Below are 27,327 nucleotides of genomic sequence, written 5' to 3' on the forward strand. Positions count from 1 at the left end.
GTTTGAACTATTCATAAGCGTACATATTCACATTTGTTCCTTTTTCATGTACGAGCTTTAAAGCTAAATTACAGTAGTTGCAGTAAAACACTGATTTCGTGAGAAAGTCTGTAAAACCAAGGTTAAGTATTACTATATCATCGTCGATCTAGATCTGGTACAGTTACATAAACAGAACTTTGTGAAATCATTAAATCTAAGCTGAAAAACAATCACACTAAAGATCGCCAACACAGATAGGCGCACGTGGGACAGTTAAGTGTATATTACATGTATATTGTTGGAATAAAGACCCAACGGAAGTGCCCGAATCCGCGCTTATTTTGCTTATTTCTCAGCAATGACACAATTTCTTCCAGAATCCTTTGGCACATGTTTTATTCATATAAACAGACACTTGGGTGGTCATTATATTGGATTCTGTAAAAAGTCATTTTGAGATCATTACCAAAACTGGCATTTAACTTTAAAGATTGAAACAACACAGTCAATAAAAATCATTTGGACAAGCAGGTCCATGTACATTTGAAAATATCATTCCTTTCTGGTAGTCTAAAAATTCAGACCCATCAAGCATGTTTTGGCAAACAGCTGGGTTTGAGAAACAAACTACAGGTACATGTACATAATAAAGTATTGATCTAGACTTACTTTTATATCCTTGGATTCAATTTCAATTTGAGCTTTCTCCAACTGCGCATGATAAAGACAATAATGAGAAGATCATGGATTGGAATATACATCATACATTCTGCAGTAGGGGTGCGGGTGATAAACTGAACCGAAATGGGTATTTTTCAGTTAAAACCATTATCATATGAATTAATTATCTCTTCAGTATCACCATCACCAACAACACGTCCATCATAATCATCATCATCACCATAATCACAACCATAATCATCATCACCATCATCACCACCATCATCATCACTACCAATACCATCATCATCATCACCATCATCCTCATCATCATCACCACCACCACCACCATCATGATCATTATCATTTTATAACGGTTGCACTTTGTAATTCCGAAGGTTCGTAATTCCGAAACACGTAAATTGTCTAAATCTCGATGTTCGTTAATCCGAAAACATAAAATGGTTCGTTAATCCGAACGTTTGTGGCGTTATTCCGAAGGTTCGATATCCGAAAACGAAATAAGGATCGATGTTCCAAAGGTTCCTTAATCCGAAACAAAATAAGGTTCATTGTTCCGAAGGCTCATTAGTCTGAAAACGAAATAAGGTTCGTTAAGCACTACAATTTTGGACTAACGAACCTTCAGTATTACGAACCTCATTTCGTTCTCGGATTAACGAACCTTCTGATTTACGAACCTCATTTCGTTTTTGGACTTACGAACCTTCAGATATACGAACCATCAGAATAACGAACCTTCGGAATATCTGAACCATCGGAATTACGAATGTATGCGTTTATAACTACTTTTGCCATTATTCTTATTCAAAATATCACCAATATCATCAAAATTATCATTACTCTAATTTGCAATATCATCACTATCATAATTTTTAATGTTAATATCATCAACATTAATATCATTATTGATACCATAATTATTATCAGCCTTATCCAAACAATTATCACTATCATCATTTTTATCATTTTCATAAATTATCAACATCAAACTCATCATCATCATCATCTTTGCCATCATGATCATTATGATGATGAATCAAACTCGAAGTGAAATTCACAATCACATACCTCATCTTCCAGTGATGCAATTGTTTTCCTCAATGATAGCTTCTCGGTATCCTATGATCAAAATCAATATCAATGAAAACATTGATTTCCATCTCATCTCAATGATATATGAAAAATAATTATGTACAAACTCCTCATCAATGTAATGCAAGTTGTGGTAATAATCTCAGAGTGTGTTACAACTAGCACTTCATACATGTAAATGTATGGCCTATAAAGAATTGAGGTAAAAACAAGAGGTATGGTGAAGATAAACAATTAAACATTATTTCACTCAATCTCAGTAAGGCTTTGAGATATATTTCGTCATGTGTTCAATATCCACGTTTTGTAATCAAATGAAATTGGAAACATTCCAAATTATCCACTTTCAACACATATCACTTTTCAGTTCTCCCAATGAGACTGGTGGCATCACAGGTCCCCACCAGAGGCTACAGTGCACACATGTCTTCATTTACTTCTTCAGAAATTAGAATCTATATGATGAATTTGCAATTCATTGTCACTCCATCCTATTTTAATACCTCCATGGTCTGTATAGTTAATCTACATGAACGATTCAATAAACCATGGCTATGAGAATATCATACTACGGTTATGAAAATTTCTTGAGTGGCTTATATGTAATCTTGCCAGGGCGTAGCAAAGCAGGTGTTTATCTAAAACCGATTAATTCATCGAAGAGCGGGATGGTGTCAAACTTTCATCTGCACGCGGTCTTTTCATTCTTATTCCACTTGTTTGCCAATGTGATGAGAGCACAGGAAGCTAGTCATCGTTACCATGGCAATGAATAAACAGCCATCTTTAAGTAGATCATGGTGATGTATTGACATTTGGTAAAAGTGTAAGGAAACCTTGCTAATTTACAACTGCTACAGGCAGGCCACTGTCTCATTTCATTTTGTATTACGAGAAACAAGAAACAAGTGTCAAGGATAAATTGCCACTTGGTCCACACCCACTTTGTCTACTTACCATTTGGTCTGATCCCATATGGTCTAATCCTAGTTTGTCTACTAGCCATTTGGTAAATTCAATTGAATTAATTGCCACTTGGGCTACACCCACTTGGTCTACTTTCCATTTGGTCTCATCCCACATGGTCTAATCCTAGTTTGTCTACTAGCCATTTGGTAAATTCAATTGAATTAATTGCCACTTGGGCTACACCCACTTGGTCTACTATCCATTTGGTCTCATCCCACATGATCTAATCCTAGTTTGTCTACTAGCCATTTGGTAAATTCAATTGAATTAATTGCCACTTGGGCTACACCCACTTGGTCTACTTTCCATTTGGTCTCATCCCATATGGACTAATCCTAGTTTGTCTACTAGCCATTTGGTAAATTCAATTGAATTAATTGCCACTTGGTCCACACCCACTTGGTCTATTTTCCATTTGGTCTCATCCCACATGATCTAATCCTAGTTCATCTACTAGCCATTTGGTAAATTCAATTGAATTAATTGCCACTTGGTCCACACCCACTTGGTCTACTTTCCATTTGGTCTCATCACACATGATCTAATCCTAGTTTGTCTACTAGCCATTTTGTACATTCGATTGAATTAATTGCCATTTGGTCCACACCCACTTGGTCTACTTTCCATTTGGTCTCATCCCACATGATCTAATCCTAGTTTGTCTACTAGCCATTTGGTAAATTCAATTGAATTAATTGCCACTTGGTCCACACCCACTTTGTCTACTTTCCATTTGGTCTCATCCCATATGATCTAATCCTAGTTTGTCTACTAGCCATTTGGTAAATTCAATTGAATTAATTGCCACTTGGGATACACCCACTTGGTCTAATCGTAGTCTAACCATTTCAATAGGTAAACTTAATTTTCTTTAAATACTCAATTGACTAAATGACTAAATTTTTCAGTTAAATCACTGTTTTATTCTAATTCTAGATTGTTTTCACTTTTCACTTTTTTTTTATATTTGGAACTTATACGGCACCCACCTCACTTTTCATTTGTCGCACAGTTTTCATCAACGCTTGCTTTTCTGCTTCCTAAAGTTGGAGGAAAATGCAAAGATGCATGTAAGTGTGTAAAACTGGTGTTAGAATCTGGAAACTGTTAAAAAAAGTGAAAGTCAATGGCTAGTATTCTGAACTCTAGTCAAATGTACATCATGGTAAATATTGCAGGTCAACCATGCGTGGCAAAACTAAAAGTGATGCAAATCTCTATAGCTAGTTGCTCAAAATATCATCACCTTTTACATTCAAAGCACTGAAAGCTTGAAATGATAAATACAATAAGTTTCTTACCATTGAAGCATGGATGAGGTCCCAGTATTAAACTCTCTGGCCCGTATTCTGAAGTCAGGAAAAACTCAGGTTTAAAGTTGTGGGAAGCCAAAGTATGGGAAGCCAAAAGTATCAAAATTTTTATTGAGTCGTATGTTTCGTATGTTTACTGTGCTCTTTCCTGATTCATCGATGGTGAAGACAATCATCTATACTTCCTACACAATTATGAATGATTTGAGAGTCGAATGAGCTGAAAATATATCTCGACTGTTAGCGATTATGTAACAATTGGCTGTCCATACTTAAACCACAACTTTAAACCCGAGTTTAAGTTAAACCTGACTTCAGAATACGGGCCAATGGAAACAAACAGAGTACTTTATCAAAACAAACGTCTGAAATATACAGCTTTTTCATAATGTTAACCCAGCCCCCATCTTACAAATAATTATGATTCAATAAATCTCAACTGAATGGTTATACATCCATATCATAATATTTTCTACAGGAAATTATCTCAAACTCCTTTAAGAGAATAACACTGAATCTTCAAGATTTATCTCCATGATAAATGTATGAGTACACATCATATCTAGAAAATATTTTGAGCAAATTTGAATTGTAGATGTTGACGTCGCTGGCCGTCCATTGTTGTGGTTGATCGGATCAATCGCAACTCTTTGTGAGACGGGGCCCAGGTGTTCAGAATATGGACCTACATGTACATGTACATACATGTACATGCATTCTGTATACCGGGGTAACTTTGCAATCAATCCATGATTATAAAGTTGATATCACAAAGAAAAAAGGAGACAACATGAACAAGTTAGAAGATTTACATGTAACAGGGCTCCCAGCTTCTCAAGAAAACCCTGATTTTTCCCTGATATTTCCCTGATGAAGTTTAAAAATTCCCTGATAATGAAAACCCATTCCCAGTTTCGCATGTTCCCTATTAGAGTTGTTGCAGTGAATTTTATTTCCACATGTATTTCCATTTAAAAACAATAATGTAAAACTAATTAGTACCACCATTAGCAGTCATTCATTGGATGTTCTTTTTTGATATGCAAAAAATACAGAATCCGACTGACTACCGTGCTTTAGACATTTGGGTCAATCAAAATTCCCTGATTTTTCCTTCATTTGAAGCATTTTTCCCTGATTTGAGGTATTTTTTATCAAATTTTCCCCTGACTGGAAAAAAGTAAAATAATTTTCCCTGATTTTCTTGATGGGCTGGGAACCCTGTATAATTATAAAGAAAAAATATCTCACCAGGCTGGCTATTTGGTTTTGTAAAGATAAAGAGTTGTTTTCCAATCTTCTCACTTCATCCTGTAGATCAAGCATCTGATCTTTGAAAACTGTTTGCTTTTGAAGGAGGCTAGAACGTGAAATGAGAATAATCACCTGTTAAAGGTCTGTCTTCGTTATTCCCTGAAATTTCAAATTCTCCTGCTTTTTTCTGATCAGGCAAATTAATCACAAACAAATTTATCATGCGACATCTTTCAATATTACCTGTTTACATTAGCCTACAAGTACATTTTCAAAAATCTACTTTTTCTGATCAGCCAAATTAACAACAAATAGAATTATCATAGACATATTAGAACCTGACGTTAGCCTGAATTTTTTCTCTTAATTCTAATCAAGCAAATTATCCCAGTCAGAATTATCTTGATTAAAACAGACCTCTCTACATAGGCCTGAATTTTCAAATTCTCCTGAGCCTGTTTCTGATAAGGCCAATTCTGTTCAGGCATATTAGGCCTGAAAATGTATATACATTACCCTGAAGTTTGACATTTTCATTTACATGTCTGATTACATTATTCACAAGACAAAGTATGGCCTGTTAGTTATTAGCATAAATTTTCAAATATGATATTTGCAAGATATATAATAATTCAAATAGTACTAATGACAAAAATACTACTAATAACAACAAAGCATCATCATCATCATCAACATCATCATCTTCTTCATCATCATCGTCGTCATCATCATCACCATCATCATCACCATCACCATCATCATCATCGTCATCATCTTCATCATCACCATCATCATCATCATCATCATAATCACCATCATCAGCATCATCATCATCTCCATCTTCATCTTCATCATCAGCATCATCAGCATCATCATCATCATTATCATCATCACCATCATCATGATCATCATCTTCATCATCAGCATCATCACAGAGCTGCCAAGTTGTATTTTGCATTTTCAGTATTCTTATCCCCAAAAATCAGTATTTTGACAAAAAAATCCGTATTTTTACCATGAGATAAATATGCATGCATAATGGCAAAGCTCGATCACTTCTTACATTATTTTGCGCCCCACACCGTCGCACACGAGACCGAAAGCTTCACTCTAGATTTTGGTTGTTCCGCTGAACTGCGTTGGCTCACTCACCAATGCATAGACTGAAGAATTTGGAGGCCCGTACGTACAGACAACGTATTAGCAGTAACGTTAGATCGAACATTCGACGGAAATCTGATTTTTTTCCGATCTTTTTTTGCACATAAAATCATAAAATGTCACATTATGAAAAAGAAATTGCATCCATATTTACGGAAAAATGTATGAAATTCAGAAATATCGTACCTTAGACCGCAGTTACTGCTAATTCGTATCAAATTATGATCGAAACATTGTCATCTTCGATCCTTCCGTCGGTCAACGTAGGTTGCCATCTTGGATGACGTCATCATCCTTACAGACGTATTTACCAGTCGCAAAATATCGCGATTTGAGCCGCTGCTTTGCGCTTGTAAACTAGCTACGTGCGTGCGCTCGGAACTTGTCACCCGCATTGATTCGCCAGGATATCGAAAATTCTAATCGGAAAGCCTTGATGAAAGCATAACTCATTGAACGTAGAGGGCAGCAACGCACGGCTGCCATTTTTTCATCTCCGCCCGAAAGCTCCCAGATAGGGTGAACAATACCTTTGCTTCTCTAATTTGTTTTTTCCGTATTTTATCATGAAAAAGCGTACTGCCGTATTTTAAATTGATTTCCGTATGAAATACGGAAAAATCGTACTACTTGGCAGCTCTGTCATCATCATCAGCATCACCATGATCATTATCATCATCATCAGCAGCAGCAGCAGCATTATCATCATCATCTTCATCATCATGATCATCATCATCATCATCACCATCATCATCTTCAACATCAGCATAAGCAGCATCATCATCACCACCATCATCATCACCATCATCATCATCTTCAACATCAGCATAAGCATCATCATCACCACCATCATCATCATCAAAATAACAAAAATAATAATAAAACCCTAATATGAACAACAATGATAACGATAATTAAAACAATAATAATTTCAACAACATCAATAACAATAGTAATGATCAAAATAACAATAGAATATCAAACAGCTTTTGGTATATATCACACTTCAGACAGTGGCTACCTGAAGGTTGTTTCATGAATACAACTTGTTCAATGCACGATATCCCATGTTCGAATATCAATCCTAAAGAATAGACAATCAAATTATATTGCTACGACAATCTTAATAATTAAATCCCTGTTGATCGGTCTAAATCAAATTAACTTTCACACAGAAATACAGTGCAGCTAAAAATAGTCTGTGAGGTACATGTAGACTTTAATCTAGTATCAGCACGCAACAGTGGGATTTAAAACTTGTACTGCGTGGCTATTGTAGTGTTTGAAGGAAGTATATATGCATTTTTAAGGAGGCAGTAGTTTCCTTGGTCCAATATGCCCTTATCTCAACATACCGTTCTGGGGAGCATTTCACAAAAGGACTTGTCAGACGTTTTATCCAACAGTTACTATGGTAACAGTGTTCTCAACCAATCAGAATCCAGGAAAGTTGTCAGATCTGACAACTTGTTGGACGAAACTATTGATGAAACGCCCCCCAGGATGGAGAAATTAGAAAGCCAACAGGCGGATTTCAAAGGGGGAAAAAGAAAGGGTTGCGAACACAAGCAAAAAATAAGAAAACTTTAAACCTGTTGGAGACTGCATGGGCCAGCATATATTTATGGAAAACATTGTTAAAGCAAAACCACTGGCCCGAATTCATAAAGGATGGTTTTGAAAACCGTCGATTGAACCGATGGTTTATGCAGATTTTCATAGACTATGCTTAAAGGGGAAGTTCATCCAGCCAAAAAGTTTATTGTAAAAATAGCTGAAAAAATGATAAAAAATATTGATGAATATTTGAGAAAAATCCATCAAAGAATAAAAAAGTTATTAGAATTTTAATTATTTGATTTGTGAATCATATGCGAGCAGATTTCCTCCATATCGATAGTGAAAAATCAATGAAATATCATTTTCTCAGAAAATTGAAAATGGTTTTAATGTACCTTTTTAGATCAATAGACATATCATTTTACATCCATTCCTAAAAAGAAAACAAAATAAAGTTATCACAAACCATTAAAAAAATTAAAATTTATGCATTTTATATTACAAACACATGGGGCAGCTACTTGTTAAAGACGTCACAAATCCAAAACTTGATATTCTAATAACTTCCTTAATCTTCAATGGATTTTCCTCACACCTTCACCTGTATTTTCTATTATTTTTTCTGCTATATTACAACAAAATTTTCTTCAGGGTGAACTTCCCCTTTAAATACCGCACTGCGACAAAAGTATACATCAGTAGGCCTATCACATTTTTCAATATACCCTAAAATTAAGCGCAATTTATACATGAAATCTGCATAAACCATGGGTTCACCCGACGGTTTTCAAAACAACGTTCGTGAATTTGGGCCATTCAGTCTCCAAAGGGTTAGTAAACAAGAATCGTACAAGGAATCACTATTAGACATGTATGGTTCAGTCATACCGGTGCACCGGTGAAACCGACCCCAGAACTATTACACGATTTCCAATAGCATTACCATTGGTCGGTTTGGAGTCTGTTTCACTGGTGTGATTTTAGCCTGATAACTGAATAAAGAATGACTTCATACCTGCTGATTGTTTTCTTTGCTTCTTCCGCTTTCTTGAGAAGTTCCGTCTCGGATTCCTCCGTCGTCTTCAACCGTCTGTGCAACGCGTCGTTGGTCTCGCTCAGTTTCAGACGCTCACTGCGCAGCTCCTCCAGTTCTTCAAATATATTTGCCGACTGATTTCTAAAAAGCAATGTAATATTTCAGAAAGATGAACTTCGACTCATATTATCAAATGGTGCAACAGATCGATAGTGTAGTAGAAGAGTAGTCACCAGTTTTCTGCCATATTGAAAATGAAAAACCGAACACAGAATTTCATGTTGGTCTGAAAACAATGTCAGTTTTCAGACAGAAAAATTCAAATTTTGCACGATGAAGAGAAAATCATGAAAGTACAATTAAACAAAACCCTGCATCGGTGTTTGCAGTGTTTATTATGTTCAAAAACAAAGACCACATACTATAATGGAATGTTTAAACTCAGGTTTTCACCACATTATTCACAGATCATGTTATTGAATAATTAAAGAACTCAGAATTAACATTACTGGTAATTCATTTCTTCACTTTGGAAAAGTATATATGAAAATGCAATCCAAAATAAAAAGCAAAGACCTATATTTTTTTGGATATATCACTACATGTAGGTCTTGCGAGTTGCGAACACTTTTCCATCAAAGTTTGTTTTATAAATATCATGTAAACAATATAATAGCATGCATGAGCATGTATAAAGGTCGACTGGAGTTGACTGGAGAGTACTGTAGAGGTGTGGTTTTCAAAGCAAGTGTTTGCGTCAAAAACACTTATGATATCCATCAACCCATCTACCAATAATGCCATAAAAAATAGGTAAAATATTGAAAATACAAATTAAATAAAGTTGGTTGGTTGGATGGATGGATGAATGAATGAATGAATGAATGAATGAATGAACTAATTGATTAATGAGTGGATAGGATATTATAGAAGGGCAAATGGCTATACAGAAGGCTGGCTGGATGGATAGATGGGTAGATAGGTGGATGGATTGATGAATGGAAATGGATGGATGAATGAATATATACAACACATAAAAACACCTGTATGGGTGAATAATGGATGGTAAAACGTAAATCATATCAAAATGATGGTAACAATAAGGATAATTTTTATCAATAAATTTTTAATGAATAAATTTGAGAAAATGAATTGGATGAAATGAATGAATGAACGAACGAATGAACAAATGTAGACATGAATCAATGAATGACTTTGAGCAAAAGAGGTTTTTTGAAAAAACGCAAATAACTCCTTTATATCAAAAAGAAAATGTAGATAGTAAAAGTAATCTACCATTCACTGAAAATAATATCAACAATCAAACATTAAAATGAAATAAAGATACTCACAGCTCATCGCCTCCATAAGCTTCTAAGCTCCCATAACTGAATGTGGACAGGTTCGGATTTTGCTCTTATAAAGAAATATCAGAAAAAAATGTTGAAGCACAAATGACAAGTAAACAGTAAAATTATCTGTGGCCAACACTGGTTGATGTTGTCATGTTTGTAACATCATTGCATCTGCATGATGCAGCACAATAATCTTTTAACATAAAAACCCCAAAACAATCAATTATAAGCTGTGAAAATATGAAAAGAGAAGGGGCAGAAGTTTCAGATAATGTTCAGTCATGTAAAGCTAGAAGTAAAATTTGCACAAAGTCCCTTTTATTCTAATCTTCTCTCCTTTTTATAGTTTTCAGATGGAATTTGAATGCTCCCTAGTGACAGTTGTAACATCATCTCTACATGTAGGCATGTTTACATATGAAGAGTTTAGTTGCAAAAGGGGTTAGGTCCACTTTTTACCATTCCGAGAAAAAACATATTTTTTATTCTCACTGCAATACTCTTATGAGGAACTAAATTGTCATGTCATGATGTACTACCCTATCATGTGAACATAAAATTGGGAATAAAAGAAATCTACCTGTCTTCAACTATATATCCTTTTAAAAATTATCATATTGTGGACCTAACCCCTTTTGCAACTAAACTGAAATGAATCCAATCTATTTTGATTAAAAAGGTGATTTTTCTTTGCCACTTTTATTAACATTTTCATGTGAATTTCAAATTTTCGTTCTTTTCATCAGAACGACCAAAAATTTAGAGCATTTGAGACAGAAAACAATAAATAATTATGAACAATTGACCTAACCCCTTTTGGCAAATGAGCTCTTCAGAATAGTTTGTTTGCAAATGGAGGGTTGGGTCCACTCCAAGAAAAATCACTTTTTTTATTATCCCATATTGCAATATTCTTATGTGAAACTAAATTTCTGTGGTACCCTACCATGAGAACATAAAATTGGGTATAAAAGAAATCCACCTGTCTTCCTATTTTTGTAAATATTCTTTTCCCAAAAAAATCTGTGTGGACCTAACCCCTTTTAAAAAAAAAAAGATTTTTCTATGCCATTTTAGATTACTTTTTAATGGGAATTTAAACTTTTCTTTGGTATCATCTTAATATAGAGCTACTAAAAATATATACATTGAGACAAAAAAAATCAAATTTGATGAAAAATTGACCTAACCCCTTTTGCAAGTGAGCTCTTCATTTACAGTACATCTACAGATCCTGGTTATTTAATTCTGACTAGTCCTCTATGTACACAATCTCCACTCCCTGTGGAGTGTTCCAACAAAAAGCAGTCAAGATGGACTCATTACATGTAGGTGGTTTCAACCCGCCTCGATCATAATCCCGCTAAATTACAAGAACTTTTTTAGGCTAAAAAATACCCTGTAATTATTCCTGCATTCACACCGCCCCGAAACATACACTTCAGGATAAGTTCCTGAAGTTACGAGCACGTGGAACTGACGAACTTTGAGGCGGTCTGAAACCACCTATTGCAAAGCCAATATCACACAATTTCAAGTCAAGTAAAGATACACGTTTTATTCTATTGTACAAGCCTCTCTCCGTTTCACAGATCATGAAACTATTTTCCCCTCATCAGATCTTAATTAGACTTCCAGGCCAAAATATTCCCGATGTGTCATAACCGAGTCAATTTCACCGTCCATTCATCAATACATCTGTAAATTACAACAGAGTATTCTAATGCACTTCATTTGCCTGGGAGGCAGGAAATTAAAGTCGTTATTGAAACCTTGCAAATTCACTACCGAATATATTGATCTATTATTAAAAAGAAGCCTATTTTGGAAAGGTATACATGTCAACAGTCCTAAACAGAACTTCATTGCATTTCTGGAGGCCAAAAATGAGGTACATAATTTTAATTCTCTATTATCCATTATAAAAAGTGGAAGATATTAACTTTTTAATGGCATAACTTTCTTATTTTACAACCAATTTTAATGAAAACTTCAACACTATACTAGTTTGATTTTTCTATGTTGATTCAAGTCAACATTTTTGGGGCTGGACAGCCTGACTTGACCTTTAATGAAGCACAGTACTTCTATGCAAATAGGAGTGCAATGGAGTGACTTACGTGGAGGTTTAATTGGTACAGGTGGGTGTTTCATAAAGTTCGTATTGAAGTTAAGAGTGACTTTAAGAACAACTGGTGATCCATTCTTGTGGTAAATGATATTCACTGTTAAATGTTCATTGGTGATTACCAGTATTCTATAGCACGTAAGAAAGTTTCACCAGTCGCTCTTAACTTTATACGAACAGCTTTATGAAACACCCACCAACAGCCTGTAACACGAAGCCCATGATCTTCGAACAGTTTTCTAAGATTGATTGCACTGACTACAATGTACAATGTATCGTGAAAATCAAGCTTACGATCAATCGCTAACCTTTTGCGTTACGGGACCCAGGTTTAAAAGTCTTATGCACAATTCATGATCCAGTGCGATCCCATTTTCAAAGAAATATACATCGCATAAACTTAGATGATCAAAGTTCTGAATAGTGGTATGAATGCTTAACTAAAAATCCCTGGCTATTTCAAGACCCCTGTAGGAATAAGAGCAAATCTGATTCCTCATCATAATGACATCATCATCAATCTGCAGCTTGCAGCAAAGCAGAATTCCGATAAAGGTATTTCCAGCATTATGCTGAATTTCAAATAATACTATTTCACTTCTTTGAACTATAAAATTTAATGCAAAGTTTGATTTGTTAAAAAAATCATGATGTAGTCAGATCATGTACATGTAGCCCTGGTGTGAAAGCCCAAACTTTTATTCTTACCTTCATACGGTGATAAAGTCCTACTGTACCATACAGGCTTGCCACTGTCACTGCACGTACTTGAACCATGCCTAAAACACATGAGAAAACAAGAAGAAAAACAGTTTAATCCCTTGTTTTTTTCATAAAGTTTTAACATGTACGGTATATGTTACCGCTCAAGTATAGTACAAAAGCAAAATTACACAGAATTTGTTGTTATGTTATGCAAACTACATAGCAGGGTGCCGTTTCATAAAGGTGTTCGTAAGTTAAGAGCGACTTTAAGAACGACTGGTGATCCTTTCTTATGCGCTAAACCATCGCCAATTCAATATACATCTCACCGCAAGAAGGGATCACCAGTCGTTCTTAAAGTTGCTCTTAACTTACGAACAGCTTTATGAAACACCCACCAGGAATGGGACAGTCAACCTGCCAGGAACGTCCAGTCTTCTCTCCTGCTTCAGCTCTACAACTCCACCCTCCAACTCAAGTCAGCCTCGTCTCAATCTCTACAACTCACGCCAGCTTTATTTCAGTTTCTCAAGCTCAACTCTTTCTGGTTTACAGTCCTTTTAAAAGGAGAATTCATTCACTTATTTACTTATTCATTCATTTTTTTTTATTCCTTTATTTATCTTTCATCTATCCAATTAAATCAATTAATCAATTTATTCATTTATTTGATTATTTATTTATTCATTCATTCATTCATTCACTCACTCACTCACTCACTCAATCAATCACTATTTATTTATTCATTCATTTATCTATTTATGTATTTATTTATTTACTCATTTAATTATTCATTTTATTAACTTATTTATTTATCATTAATTTCATTTATTTATTATTTAAATTACTTCATTAATTTATTTATTTATTCATTTATCAATTAATTCATTAATTTATTTATTTAATTACAAATTTATTATTAAAGTTATTAATTTATTTATTGGTCTATCTAATATCTAATTGCTTATTTATTCATTTATTTATTCATTTATTTTAATATTCATACATTCATTCATTCAATTATTTATTTATTATTAGATCTTTAACATTTTTCTACAAATACCTCTGATTATGATCTACTCCACTTTTCTGAGGACTTGGTAAAGCTCCATCATAACCCTCCTGGAAAGAACGATAGGCTGCCATTCCATCAGATGACCCATACATCTACATAGACAGGTGCGCAGTCTGGAAATAGTCAAGAAACGTTTTAAAAGAATCATGATAAAAATAATAAATGATAATAGAGGGTAAATTAAAATCTTAAATCAAACATTGCATTGGAGATTCTTTCTCTCCATCTTTTTTCCAATAATATACAAGTACACCAAGCTTTTGAGCACATGATAATAAATAATTGGAATAGTATTTAAACAACATAATTAGAAATGATGCTGATATTGATAACGAGGCGCAGAAGCAAGTATTGTCATTTGATTTTTTTTTACTTTGGAATGCCTACATGCACCGTTCCAGTGCACAAGCATTTAACGAGTACTGTAAACCATTACTTATAAAAAGATCTTGTTGGGCGTTTTGTCTGACAAGTCCCGTTTTATCTGACAGTTACCACAGTAACAGTGCTTCTTAGCCAATAAAATTGAAGTAAAGTTGTCAGATCCAACAACCTGTCGAACAGAAATTTTGAGGAAGAACTCTCCTAGGATAACTGCAATAAAATGAAAGTAAATTCATGGCTGGGATTTGAGTCCATGCTCAACCTCATTTCGTCAGCTCAATGCTGGCAAAGCCTACTACTGTACACTGTACTGTACTTGCCATGAATGTGATAACAACAATCATCAAATTAATGCTCCAAATGTATACTCCATAGCAAAACAATTATTGCTAAATTGCATTTGGTCACGGGCTGGCAGTGCTGCTTAATGTGGAGCAAAATTCAAACCGTAATTGCAAAAGGTACTGAATCCTCCTTTTTCAGTTCGGGGAAAAATGCATAATTTTTTAATACATACATGTATTTTGCACAGGTGACTCTCTAGGAAATCCTTGTTGTTGATGAACATTGATGATCGTGATAGTGGTTGCGATCACGGTGATGGTAGTTGACGGCGGTGGCGGTGATGATGATGTCAGATGATGTTGATTATGATAATGAGGAGGAGGAGGATGATGATGATGTCAGATGATGATGATGATTGATGGTAGTGGCAGTGGAGGTGGTGGTGATGATGCTTATGATGATGATGATGTCAGATGATGATGATGGTGGTGGTGGTGATGATGCTTATGATGATGATGATATACATGTAGTTGTTTATAAAACATTTTAAAGATGTGTTTAAAGTTTTAAACAACAAATCTTAAACTCTAATATTTAATCATCATTAATCATGGTTGTTTCAGACTTTAAAACACTTGTTTAATAAACTGTTAAAACTATTGTGCGACTCACATAGACAGCATTGTTTAAATTATTTTTAACAGTATACAATTTTATAGTGTAAAGAAAGAACTACACATGTATAGTCAATGACAATCTACAAAAAAAACTTACAAATATTTATACTGTACACGAAAATAGTCTTATCATTCATTAAAGTGTATTATCAAATATATCAGTAGACAACAAACTAATTTTCATCAGAAATGTCGTATGACACCTTCTTGAACCAAGCTCTTCAAATAACAAACAAATATCAAAGGTTGTGGGACTATTTAATTAGGTCGTCAAAGCTTAATGTGATGGATATGGATGCAAAGGATTACGGTATACAGAAAGAGCATTGATGAGAAAAGTGTCAGCTGTGAACGGGCAGAGAGGAATAACTCGGCTCAATGCAGTTTTGAAAAAAAAAATTTGCATCATACATATATTTGCACTGTACAATGCTACTGCTGTATGCAGGGGAAAATTATTTCTTGACATACAGTAGATTTTTAGCTCACTGGCTCAACTCTGCTACATGTGTATTTCTGTACTCCATTTTCCCAGAGTTGGTACTGGCATTGATAGATCGATTTATTTTAAAAATTATAAAAGTCCACCCCAGCAAAACAAGTTATTTGAATAAAAAGAGAAAAATCAAAGTAAAAAATCAACATCAGATATATATTATTACTAATAAAAGTTACATTTCAACATTTTGCTTTTACACTGTATGGTGGTAGCAAATGAAGAAACAATTTGTGTCATTCACTCACTATTTCTTTACAATAAGCTTGATTCCTCCCTTAAAATTTTGATTTGCGGAGGCTGAAACATTTGTGTGTGTGTGTGTGTGATTTGATGAAGAGCATCATTATATCTACAAAAATCCAAATATTGTATTCATGAAGTGAAATAAAAGAGAACTTTAAGTGTGTCACCGACTCTCTCATTTGTCTGTTGAGTATAGTACATACCATACACTGTTGACTGTTTGGAGAAAAAAGTATTGTGAAATTCTATCAAGATGACATAAATTGTAACTTTTACAATTTATGATATTTTACATCTGATTTTGATTATAAATAAAATTTGTAACTCTCATGCTTCATCTATTTTTCTTTTTTCATTCATAACAGTTTCTGCAAGGGTGAGCTTCCCCTTTCAAAAAAAAAAAAATTATCCCTACATGCATCACTGAGCAGCATGTACACACATCTTTGGAATGGGTACGTGCTGTACAAGTTCGAAAAGAACATGAATACGTTCAGAATTATTTATGAGCTGCCATCACTAATTTCACACACCGGCAATTTTTTACAGAGGTACTGAATAAATCACATTGAAGCAATGCAAATATGGAAATAAAGAGTCTTGGTGAAATCCATAACATGGGAGCATTTCATCAAATAAATAGTTGGTGAATTGCACAGACATCTGTTACAAGCTACTGAAATCCTTGCATCTGATTGGCTCAGAGCAAGTTTGTCAGTGAAAATAAATGACAAGATGCATCGTGAAACATTCTCCTATATTCTGTCATCAGTGGAGCACTTCATCAAACAGATACATGTATAGACAACTGTTACAAGTTACTAAAATCCATGCATCTGATTGGCTCAGGGCAATTGTGTCAGTGAAAATAAATGACAAGATGCTTCATGAAACAGTCTCCTACATGTACATTCTGTCATCAGGGGAGCATTTCATCAAAGAGGTAGTTGGTGATTTTCACAGACAACTATTAAAAGCTACTGAAATCCATGCATCTGACTGGCTCAGAGCAATTTTGTCTGTGAAATTCAGTGACAAGGTGCATCATGAAACATTCTCCTACATATCATAAGGGGAGCATTTCATTATAAAAACAGATAGCATTGGGTCACCTGTATTATTATTGAAATCCTTGCATTTGATTGGCTCAGAGCAATTTTGTCAGTGAAAATTCCATGACAAGATGCCTCATGAAGCACACTCTCTCCTCCAGTGTACATTAGACCTGTCACCAGAACATTTCAAGAAACAATAGTCAGTCTTTTTCACTGACAACTGGGGCCCCGTTTCACAAAACTTGTTATAAAAGCAAATATGCAATAACAGTTAAAAACTGAATCCTGAGATCCTTCAATCTGATTGACTAATGGTAAATTTGTTCTAGAAATTGTGCATATGTCACTATAACAAGTCTTCGTGAAACGGAACCCTGGTATAATAAGCTATTGAAATCCATGCGTTTGATTATTTCAGAGCTAATTTGTCAGTTAAAATCACTTGCAAGATTCTTCATGAAAAACTTGTGATCTATCCTGCCTCCTGGAAGCTTTTTCAACATGCTGTTTGCAAGACTGGTGAACTGAAAAATTAGATATCATTATTGACACGAACTGGTGTCCCTAGATGACTACACCCCATTTCATAAAGATGATTAGATGATCACACCCAATAATTAATTTGAAACATACAGTAATGCCAAAGTGTGTTCAAATAATACACAATCAGAGAATTGAAATATGACCAATGATCCTCTACATGTACATCTACATGAATGCACAATGGTGATAGTAGGCCTAATAAGTTTAGCACCTTTTCAAACAAAATTTTCATTTGCGAAGTGTCAATTGACACCTGCTTTGCAATTTAATAGTAGGCCTACAGTTCTTTAATACGCATAACACCTACAGGTCTCTATGCATGAGGAAAGTGAGACATGTGGTTAGAATTGTAAATTTAAAAATTACAGAAACAGATCCTAATTGTTACATGGTCTATCAAAAATGTGGATACATAAAGACAATTTATGTAGGCCTATTAAAAAGTCGCTGTCAATATACAGGTTTGTCACTTGGTATAACATTTAATACCTGATTCAATTCAGCCCATGTACATGTAGGCTAAATATTCAGACACCTTTTTAAAAATATAGCACGTTTCTTACATCCAACAAAATGGGAGAGCTTGCATTGTGACGATCATCGATTGGCCAAGCAAAAACTCTTGTCAATATACAGGTTTGTCACTTGTTAAACATTTTACCTGATTCAATTCAGCCCATGTAAATGTAGGCTAAATATTCAGACCCCTTTTTAAAAATATAGCACGTTTTAATTCGTACATCCAACAAATGGGAGAGCTTGTATTGTGACGATCATCGATTGACCAAGCAAAAACTCTTATTTGACAAATTACAGTATACCATGTCTTGGGAGAAGACTAGACTCCAGACCCTCTGGCCTTTATTGTGAAGTCTTGTACGTTGGTCATGATAATTCTGTGTTAAAATCATGTAACGCCAAAAATGCCACACAAATATGTATTAATTGTTTGGGGTTTTTTATCTTTACTTTATTCTTTCCCAATGCTTTAAAGGAGAAAACAAATTTTGTTAATATTTCCTAATGATTCTGAATGATTTGAGTGTCAAATGAAATGATTAACTTGTACTAATAGAGATACCTCTCACAATTTGCTATCTATAGTTTAAACCAAAACTTTAAACCAGATTTTGAATTAAACCTGACTTCAGAATAAGGGGCCTCTGTCTACATAGTCCTTTGCCAGGACTGTTCTACTTTTCAGTTACGTTGTTGATCAATAACACAATCTTCGACCTCTACGCCCGAAATGAAAACAGCCGCACGATTTCTAGTTGGTGAAGGGCGTGAAAGAGGGGATAGCGCGATCACTGGAGAAGGCGCACAGGGGATGGAGAATAAAGCAAATGGAGAGAAATAACAAGTACACCGACGTCTAGAATCTAGACTACTGTCTACATTGAAAAAGAGAGCAGCCACAATAAATCTGGTCTTCAACTTCAGACACTGCATTAATAAAACAAATCCAAAATCTTGTGCCTGCATGTACATGTAGACTATTTTGGGTCTGCACCGACAGACTACCTTGACATTGGCAATTGGCTTCATGTCGCCATGGCACCCGGGCCAACCTAGACCCCAGTCCTGTACCACATACTACGTCCATACATGTATCTCCATCTCAACAAACATTCTATTGACTCGTGGACGACAGGTGGCTTCTCCCAAAGACCCCACACATGGGTGGATCTCAAATGAACGCAACAAATGTCAGGGGGATAAAGGTGAAAGAACAAATCCCACGCAGGGGGCATTATTTTTTTCTCAGAAGTACTGTACATTGTGATTCTGCTATTAAGATACACATGTATTGTATGCACTGCAAACAACAATGACAATGATTTGTCAAAATGGCGAATTGTCGATCCAGGAACCCCCTTCCTTTTCTTTTACTGTAAGTGATGTCGTGACTCAAAATTCACTGCCACTCTCCAACATGCAACCCTTGGGTGTTTAGTAGTGGTCACAAATAAAGAGCTGAAAAAGGCTGCTCGAGAGTGTTGAAAAACAGCTGACAAGTAATGAAAAGAGCTCCCATACTTTTTGTATGTGAGGAATAAAGGTGAAAATAAAGCAAAAGTGAAATCGGCTAAAAATATGAAAGCTCTCTCACACACACACAGGTCTGGAAAATGTACAGTATGCATTTTCTGCTTGTATTGTACATGTATCTCTGTCCACTGACAAAATGAAGCAAAATTGTTTTTTTTTACTTTGGAAATCAAAGTAAAATAGAATACTCCTTTAATATGATGCTATCATGCTATTATTGGAGTCACATACATGTAGGGCTCCCAATTATTGTTAATGTTTAAGTCAAGACAAGAGCAATATATTTTTTGGGAGAAAAAGGTTGCAAAAAAAATATGTTATACATATAGGCATTTCAAAAGCATAACTCTTCATTATATTTCCACATACTTGTAAAATATTGTTTAAAGAAATTCATTCCAGAATTGCTTTATTTTGTCAGTAGATGGTAGTATTGCTCTCTCTCCATCTCTCTCTCAAACACAAAACACACCCACTCATACAGAAAGATGAAAACAAATTTATACTAGCACTGTGCACGTGCTTCGATACTATGCAATCAAAATGACAATTCAATGCAATTGAATAATGGTATTTTGTTCACAAATTCAATGTATACATGGCAGCCAAATGGCTAGAATTTAAGCATGCTTTTTATAAATAGTTTAAAATAATTCTCCAACATATTACATTAGAAAACAGTATTACAGATAATCTCAATAGCATTCATGATACTATTATACACATACATGTACACACATTATAAGGAAAATAAAATCCACTGTTAATTCTAAAAGTCAAAATTAATTCATTAATCAAAATTGAATGAACAATTGTTAAAAATTACCAATCCTAAAAATTAGCACATTAATCTAATGAACCCATCTACCAGCTGACATTCCCCAAAATCACAACTGGCACCAGCAGAAGAAAAAAAACTAGCTAATTAGCCCTTGTGAGTGAGAAAATTGAAAAATAGCCACCATTAATTATTTAATACATCATGTACATGTATCTTTCAGAATGAACATTATTTAAGAAAAATAACCCTTTTTAGAAAATAAAAGTCTTCCCTCTGATGCATGAGCATCCTATACCAATTAAAATAAGAAATAAAAATATTATAGTTTACACATCATTGTAAAGCGCTCCCAAGGATTAATTCCTTGCTGTGTCACTACAGAGCAATCAATCAAATAATTTTCATATTTTGAGCTGGGTAAATATGATCATAGGACAGGTGCAAACAATGCAAGCGTCAAACAGATTCAGGCTCTCGAGACAAAGGATGATCCTCGTTCACAATCCACTTCAATAGACATCCATCAAAACTCAAAATAACCACTCAAGATCAGAGCTTCCATGGTGGATATGAAGATGATTATTTTTTTAATTATTTTCATTCCATTTTCTGATGAAGTGACCAAAATTTTGGTTAAAGAATCAATATTTCTTTTTTATTGATCAATGTACATTATTCATACAAAGAAAGTTGGTTTCCAATAAAGTATACATACAACTGAAAAATATTTATGTTAAAAAATGTATGGGTTTCACCTATTAAAACCTTTGTTGCAGACCTCCTCAAAAAATTATACCAAATTAATTAGAAGATCAGGGACCACTACCCTGGGAACGATGTAGGAACAAAATAGGAGGTGCCAAAAAACTTAAAAAAGTTTGACAAGCTGAAAAAAGTTTGACAAGCAGAAAAAAAGCTTATCATTACACTGTTCATAAACTTCTCCCAAATCTCAGTCATTTTGGAGTAATAACCTTTTTCATGTACATGTACACTTTATTTCATTTTTAACTGGTAACCTAATTTTCAGGGTTTGCTGCCTATTAAAGGTAAATAACATATGTAGCACCCCTGAAAATCTTGGGGGAGCTTTGCCCCCACTTCCCAGGGCAGAAGATTTAGTTAATGATTAAACAGTGCAATGCTGGATATTTTGTGGTTTTTTCCGTTTTTGAAGAAAAAATTCTGAGTGACTTTCCCTGACTATTGTTCGGGAACAAATCATCAGATGAAAGGATAAAGAAGTTTATAAGAGTTATCTATTAAAAATAACTATTTGTATCACGATATTATACTAATTGTTCTTTTGTTGCCAATTTAAGGACTACATGTAGAGTCCTTAAATTGGCAAACCAAAAATGGAAAACTATAAAAATCACTGTTTTGATTTAAATTACAAATCAGCATATTTTAGATTTCTTTTAAAACATCTATAAAAGAAAATCAGTCAAAACATAAAATACCGGAGGCCTACATGTACGGTATGTCTTACATTTTAAGAGTCTATAAATGTACATTGCCAACCTCAGAGAATTAAATCTGATTGAAAAGGCTTGAAAAACTTCAATTTCCCAAATAGTTGTCAAACTTGTCAGTTAATATAAAATAACCATGCAAATAATTGACTTGCTAAATTTATGTAGAAAGAATTGTAAAAATCATCACATCAAATTGTTATTTTGGCAAAGAAAGAAGAACAATTAATGATTTACTACATAATTTTGATTATCAATGCATTAAAATCTATTATGGGGATGATATTAAAATAAAAATTGCCTGAAAATCTAATAATTCCCTTAAATTAGACAGTTATTCCAGTCTTGATCTGGCCTGCAGTCTAGCCCTGGCCTAGGCTACATAGTAACAGACATTGAAAAAGTGAAAGGGGCAGCCTCCCCCCCCCCCCCACAAAATAAACTAGACATGCCACTGAGTCTACATCTACACAAGATAGACTTATACTTTATAGTAAACTGTACCTAGTTCACACTGCCATTTAAGTACAATGCCCATTCCAGCTGGCATTGTCTGACACTCAATCAACCTTTTTCTTGAAAAAAATATTTGGGTCTGGTCTTGAAGTTCAAGTTAAACATTAATTTAAAAAAGAAAAAAATAATAAGTATATCAGCACACCACACTTTTACAGCACAGTAATAAACATTTGGTGAAAATGTATTTTATTGGTCCTTTGCCTTCGTGCTAAAATTGATCAACCAACTCGAAAACACAAAAACCCTTGCCAAGCCAGACTCCTCGGGCATCGTCGATCTACCCATCTCTGCCCGCCACACCGCCCGCGGCCGCACCGGTGGTTATCTGTTGAGTCTCTCCTCCTGTTGTAATGACTTGATAAACTACTCATTTTCATAAATTAACTTACCACAAACGACCAAAAACAATCGCAGTGTCAAAGTGAAAAGGGGAGAATCAAAGGATAACGTTCTTACCGACAGTACCATGATATTCCAGACACGAAGAACAACTTTTTAGGCTTGTTCTCGGACTCACTGACATATCCAGCACAAGTTCAGCAAGTTGAAAATACGCGCTTGAATTTCAGAATCTCGATATTTTGCAAATGGCCTGGATACGTACGGTACGGCAACCGGCAGGCAGCCAAGTTCCCCCTGACGTCTTCACAGCCACATCCATCTCCCGAAGTAGGCTGGCTATTAAAATAGGATTCATAATTTCTCATACTTCTTTTAGGTCAAATTTTCGATGGGGCAAAACTAATTGTCGACCCATACGACTGTTTGTTGATCGGAGAACAAAATTTTAGACCCAGGGGCGGCGATCCTGTGGGGGCCGGGGCCCACAAATAGAGCACTTTTTATGCCAGAAAAATGCCCCTTATGAAAGTGTACTGCGGCAGTGCGCCCCTTTCTCCTGAGAAGGACCTGTTTGATGTGTTACCAAGTGCTATTTAATTTTCGTATCACTATCAGTGCATTTTTTCCCCAAAAAATGCCCCCTGGGGCCTACAAACGTTCTGTGGCCCCTTTTACCTGAGAATCGGACCCGTTTTATGTGTAAGTGCCCCCTTGCCTTCTTGCAAGTACCATTTCTCGAATCAGTGCCCCTTTTTACCCAGGAAAAGTGCCCCTCACAACTGTGGTGCCCCTTTCATACTTTTCTGTTGTTTGCCCCTTGCCTACGAATAGGTGCTCGTATCAGTGTCCCTTTAAACGTGCCCCTCATGAACGTGTTTGATCTCTGCCCCTTTTACCTGAGAAGGACCCGTTTTATGTGCTAACGAATGCCCCTTTGAAACAAGAATTTTACTCTTAATTGTTTTCTGTGTTCCTACTTATGAAGGAAAAAACTTGTCAGTATATTCCTATATACATGCATTAAGTTTCATGAGTATAAGCAGTGGCGTACAAAATAATGGGGGCTCTTGCCCCGCTCTCAAAAAATATTAAAACCAAAAAGAAAAAAAAGAAAAAGAAAGGAGAGAAAAAAAGAGAAGGGTGAAATATAAAATTATTTTTTAATGTTATGTCAAAATTAAAAAAAAAATGATGCATTCTAAAATGTTAAAATGTTTCCTCGCTTCGCTCGCTCAAAGCTTCAAAAGAATTTCACTTGATACGACATATCTAGCCCCCTCAAAATTTTGGGCTCAACACACCACTGTAGATAAGTCAATTTTTCTTTTTTTTTAAGCTAGTGCCCTTTCGAAAGAAAAGGTGCATTTTTCCCTTTGCCCCCCCCCCCACGTTCAATTTTCTCCTCCACCCATAGCTGTTTAGACCAATGAAAATGAAATGGTTGCCCCAAAGAGGGTTGGAACAACCATTAAATTTAAAGAATTAAATTTAAAAACATTAAAAAAAACTTACCTCATAGGCCCTATCGCAATGTGTGCCGTAAATTGCCCTTCCAAAATGAGCGATCATAATCTTTATATTGTTCCAGGAACATGAGCAGCGAGTGCCCTTTCAAGAAGCGATTTTAAAACGTGTTTTTTTTTTATTTTGTTGGGGGCGGTAAAACTTTGTTTAACAGCCAATGAGCTAAAAGGTAATCCAAATTTTTGTTCTTATAAAAAGGAAATATTATCATATTTGGTGACAGAGATCTAAAGATAGCATTGCAACACTTTCCTTATACTAGTATAATACAGATTGGTGACATAGTAGTGGAGAATACTTGGAGGACACGAAACGCCGGTCAAGCATGAGAAGCACGGGTGCTGAAGCATGCATGATATCTGCATGATCTCCAGAAATTGAGGGTGCTGCGTGTATTATTTTCCAAAGGCAGCACCCCGAGTAATTCTGAAGGTGTGACAAAATGGAAAATGTAATAACAATGACCTACATATCTAAAAAAAAAATACAGAAACCCTTTTTTTGTCGAATTGGTCAGGACGAAAATAACCTTCATTTTGAAGTGAAACTCTATTTTTTTGGTTGCTTGCTTGGTTGTCAAATTGACATTAGCACCCTCACCGGCTTAAAAATCGGTTTAAAGGCACTGTACGCCTCTCAACCCCCCCCCCCAAAAAAAAAAACAGTCCGCACGCCTGAGAAGATTGACAGGAAAATGAAGGAAAATGAAGATGAAGAAAAAGGAGTATCTGATTATATTGGATATCATATTAAAACGGCCACTAATAGATTTTAATGTTTTGTCCTATATTTACTATATTTTTTTCTCTCTCTTTCGCTTCGCACTTTCGCGACTTTAGAATTTAAAGGAAATGAGAGGGGAAAGAAACATTGGGGAATAAAGTAGACCTATAAAAGAGGAAAAAAAGATGAAAATAAAAGAACGAGAAAAGAATAAGAAAAATCAATAACTGAGAATGAAAGAGAGAAAGAAAGATAAAAAAGTAAGAAAGAAACAAAGAAAAAAAAGAAAGAAAGAAAGAAAAAAAGAAAGAAAGAAAAAAGGGGAAAAAGGGAAGGAAGAAAGAAAGACAAAGAAGAATAAAACAATAGGCTCAATGTGGAATATCATAAGGAAACCAAAAATATAAGTTGCGAACCCAAAGTTGTGAATCTGCAACCTAAGAGCGCTTGCCCAAGGACTACTCCCCCTCTTTACAGACTAATAGAACAAGGAAAGGGGAGGGTATCAACAGAAAAGAGGAAGAAGAAAATATTAATTAAGAGAAAGGGAATCTAACGGAAAAGGGAAGTAAGGAGAGAGAGAAAAAAGAAAAAAATAAAATAAATAGAAGAATAAAAGAAATAGTATCAAGTGGTATAGGAGAAAATATATAGGTTGCGACCCCCCCCCCCCCCAAGCTGTGAATCTGATGCATTAAAGCTTTTTCCTCCCGCACCCCAAAAAATTACGACCAAGCCCCCCCCCCCCAATCTGTATGCCACTGGTGAACATGATTTAATGTGAGCGTTGGTGTGAAGCTCGATGCAAGAGTAGCGTGATGAGTAAAAAAAAAATCGGAGGGGCACAGGGCACAGCTGCATGGCGCGTGTGGCAAAAGTTTCTTAAAAGTCCCTTTTCCTTAAAAGTTTCTTATACCTTTTTTCACCCCCCCCCCCCCTTTTTTCCTCTTTCCTCCATTTCTTCCACCTTTCCCTTTCTGGTGAGGCTTCCCGGGGGCGGGAGCAGACATTGGAGCAATAAAGTTTCCTGAGCAAAACCTCAGCCCCCTATTTAAAAAATCGTTCTCACGGCCATGTAACCAAATTTACACGCAGGGGGTGTTGCCTATTATGAATGACATATAGACCGCACATCCCCCCCCCCGAAAATCTTCTGGGGGGGGGGTGCTGTAGCACCCCTATACCCGCTTCAGTGCACTGACAGTTTTTTGTGTGAACAATTATTGAGGGTCATTCAAAATTAACAAAGATGAATAACAAAATGAACGAATAAAAACATGTAGGAAATTTTGAAAACTTCTTTTACGTGGGATATTGATTATTAATATGCAGCTGTCATCGTGTTAATATTGTTGAAGTAAACCTTTTTATAGGAGGGATAGTCATCTACACCCCATAGTTTTCTGGACTCAGAAAAAAAAGAGATGGAAAAAACGAAATATAGATTTCATAAAATGTCATATCCTAATCGGAAAAAGGTGAGGGAAGAAAATAATGAAAATATTGATTAAACACAGTCAATATCCCGACCTACAGAAAGTGATAATTGAACCAAACTTAAGGGACAAGTCCACCCCAACAAAAACTTGATTTGAATAAAAAGAGAAAAATTCAACAAGCATAACACTGAAAATTTCATCAAAATCGGATGTAAAATAAGAAAATTATGGCATTTTAAAGTTTCGCTTATTTTCAACAAAATAGTTATATGAACGAGCCAGTTACATTCAAATGAGAGAGTTGATGACATCACTCACTCATGCACTATTTCTTTTGTATTTTATTATATGAAATATGAAATATTGTTATTTTCTCATCATTGTCATGTGAAATGAAGTTTCATTCCTCCCTGAACACGTGGAATTCCATTATTTTAACATTTTGTGCTTCAGGCAAGGAGGTCCTAATCGT

At 35.2% G+C, this 27,327-nt stretch overlaps 1 protein-coding gene across 1 annotated transcript in view; it reads right to left on the reverse strand.

The window, feature by feature from the left end:
* Positions 1-23,390, reverse strand: part of LOC121406277 (centrosomal protein of 63 kDa-like) — a 49,041-nt gene extending 25,651 nt beyond the window's left edge. Inside the window, exons 1-9 of the mRNA XM_041597295.1 lie at positions 23,284-23,390; positions 14,303-14,427; positions 13,243-13,313; positions 10,404-10,467; positions 9,031-9,192; positions 5,292-5,400; positions 3,717-3,767; positions 1,735-1,785; positions 652-693 (exon numbers count right to left, since the gene is read on the reverse strand). Of these exons, the coding sequence (XP_041453229.1) occupies positions 652-693; positions 1,735-1,785; positions 3,717-3,767; positions 5,292-5,400; positions 9,031-9,192; positions 10,404-10,467; positions 13,243-13,313; positions 14,303-14,406 (654 nt within the window). The 5' untranslated portion in view covers positions 14,407-14,427; positions 23,284-23,390. The remainder of the gene's footprint in view (positions 1-651; positions 694-1,734; positions 1,786-3,716; positions 3,768-5,291; positions 5,401-9,030; positions 9,193-10,403; positions 10,468-13,242; positions 13,314-14,302; positions 14,428-23,283) is intronic.
* Positions 23,391-27,327: the final 3,937 nt, after the last annotated feature.

Source organism: Lytechinus variegatus, chromosome 19, assembly GCF_018143015.1.
Source record: "Lytechinus variegatus isolate NC3 chromosome 19, Lvar_3.0, whole genome shotgun sequence".
Taxonomy (NCBI): Eukaryota; Metazoa; Echinodermata; class Echinoidea; order Temnopleuroida; family Toxopneustidae; genus Lytechinus; species Lytechinus variegatus.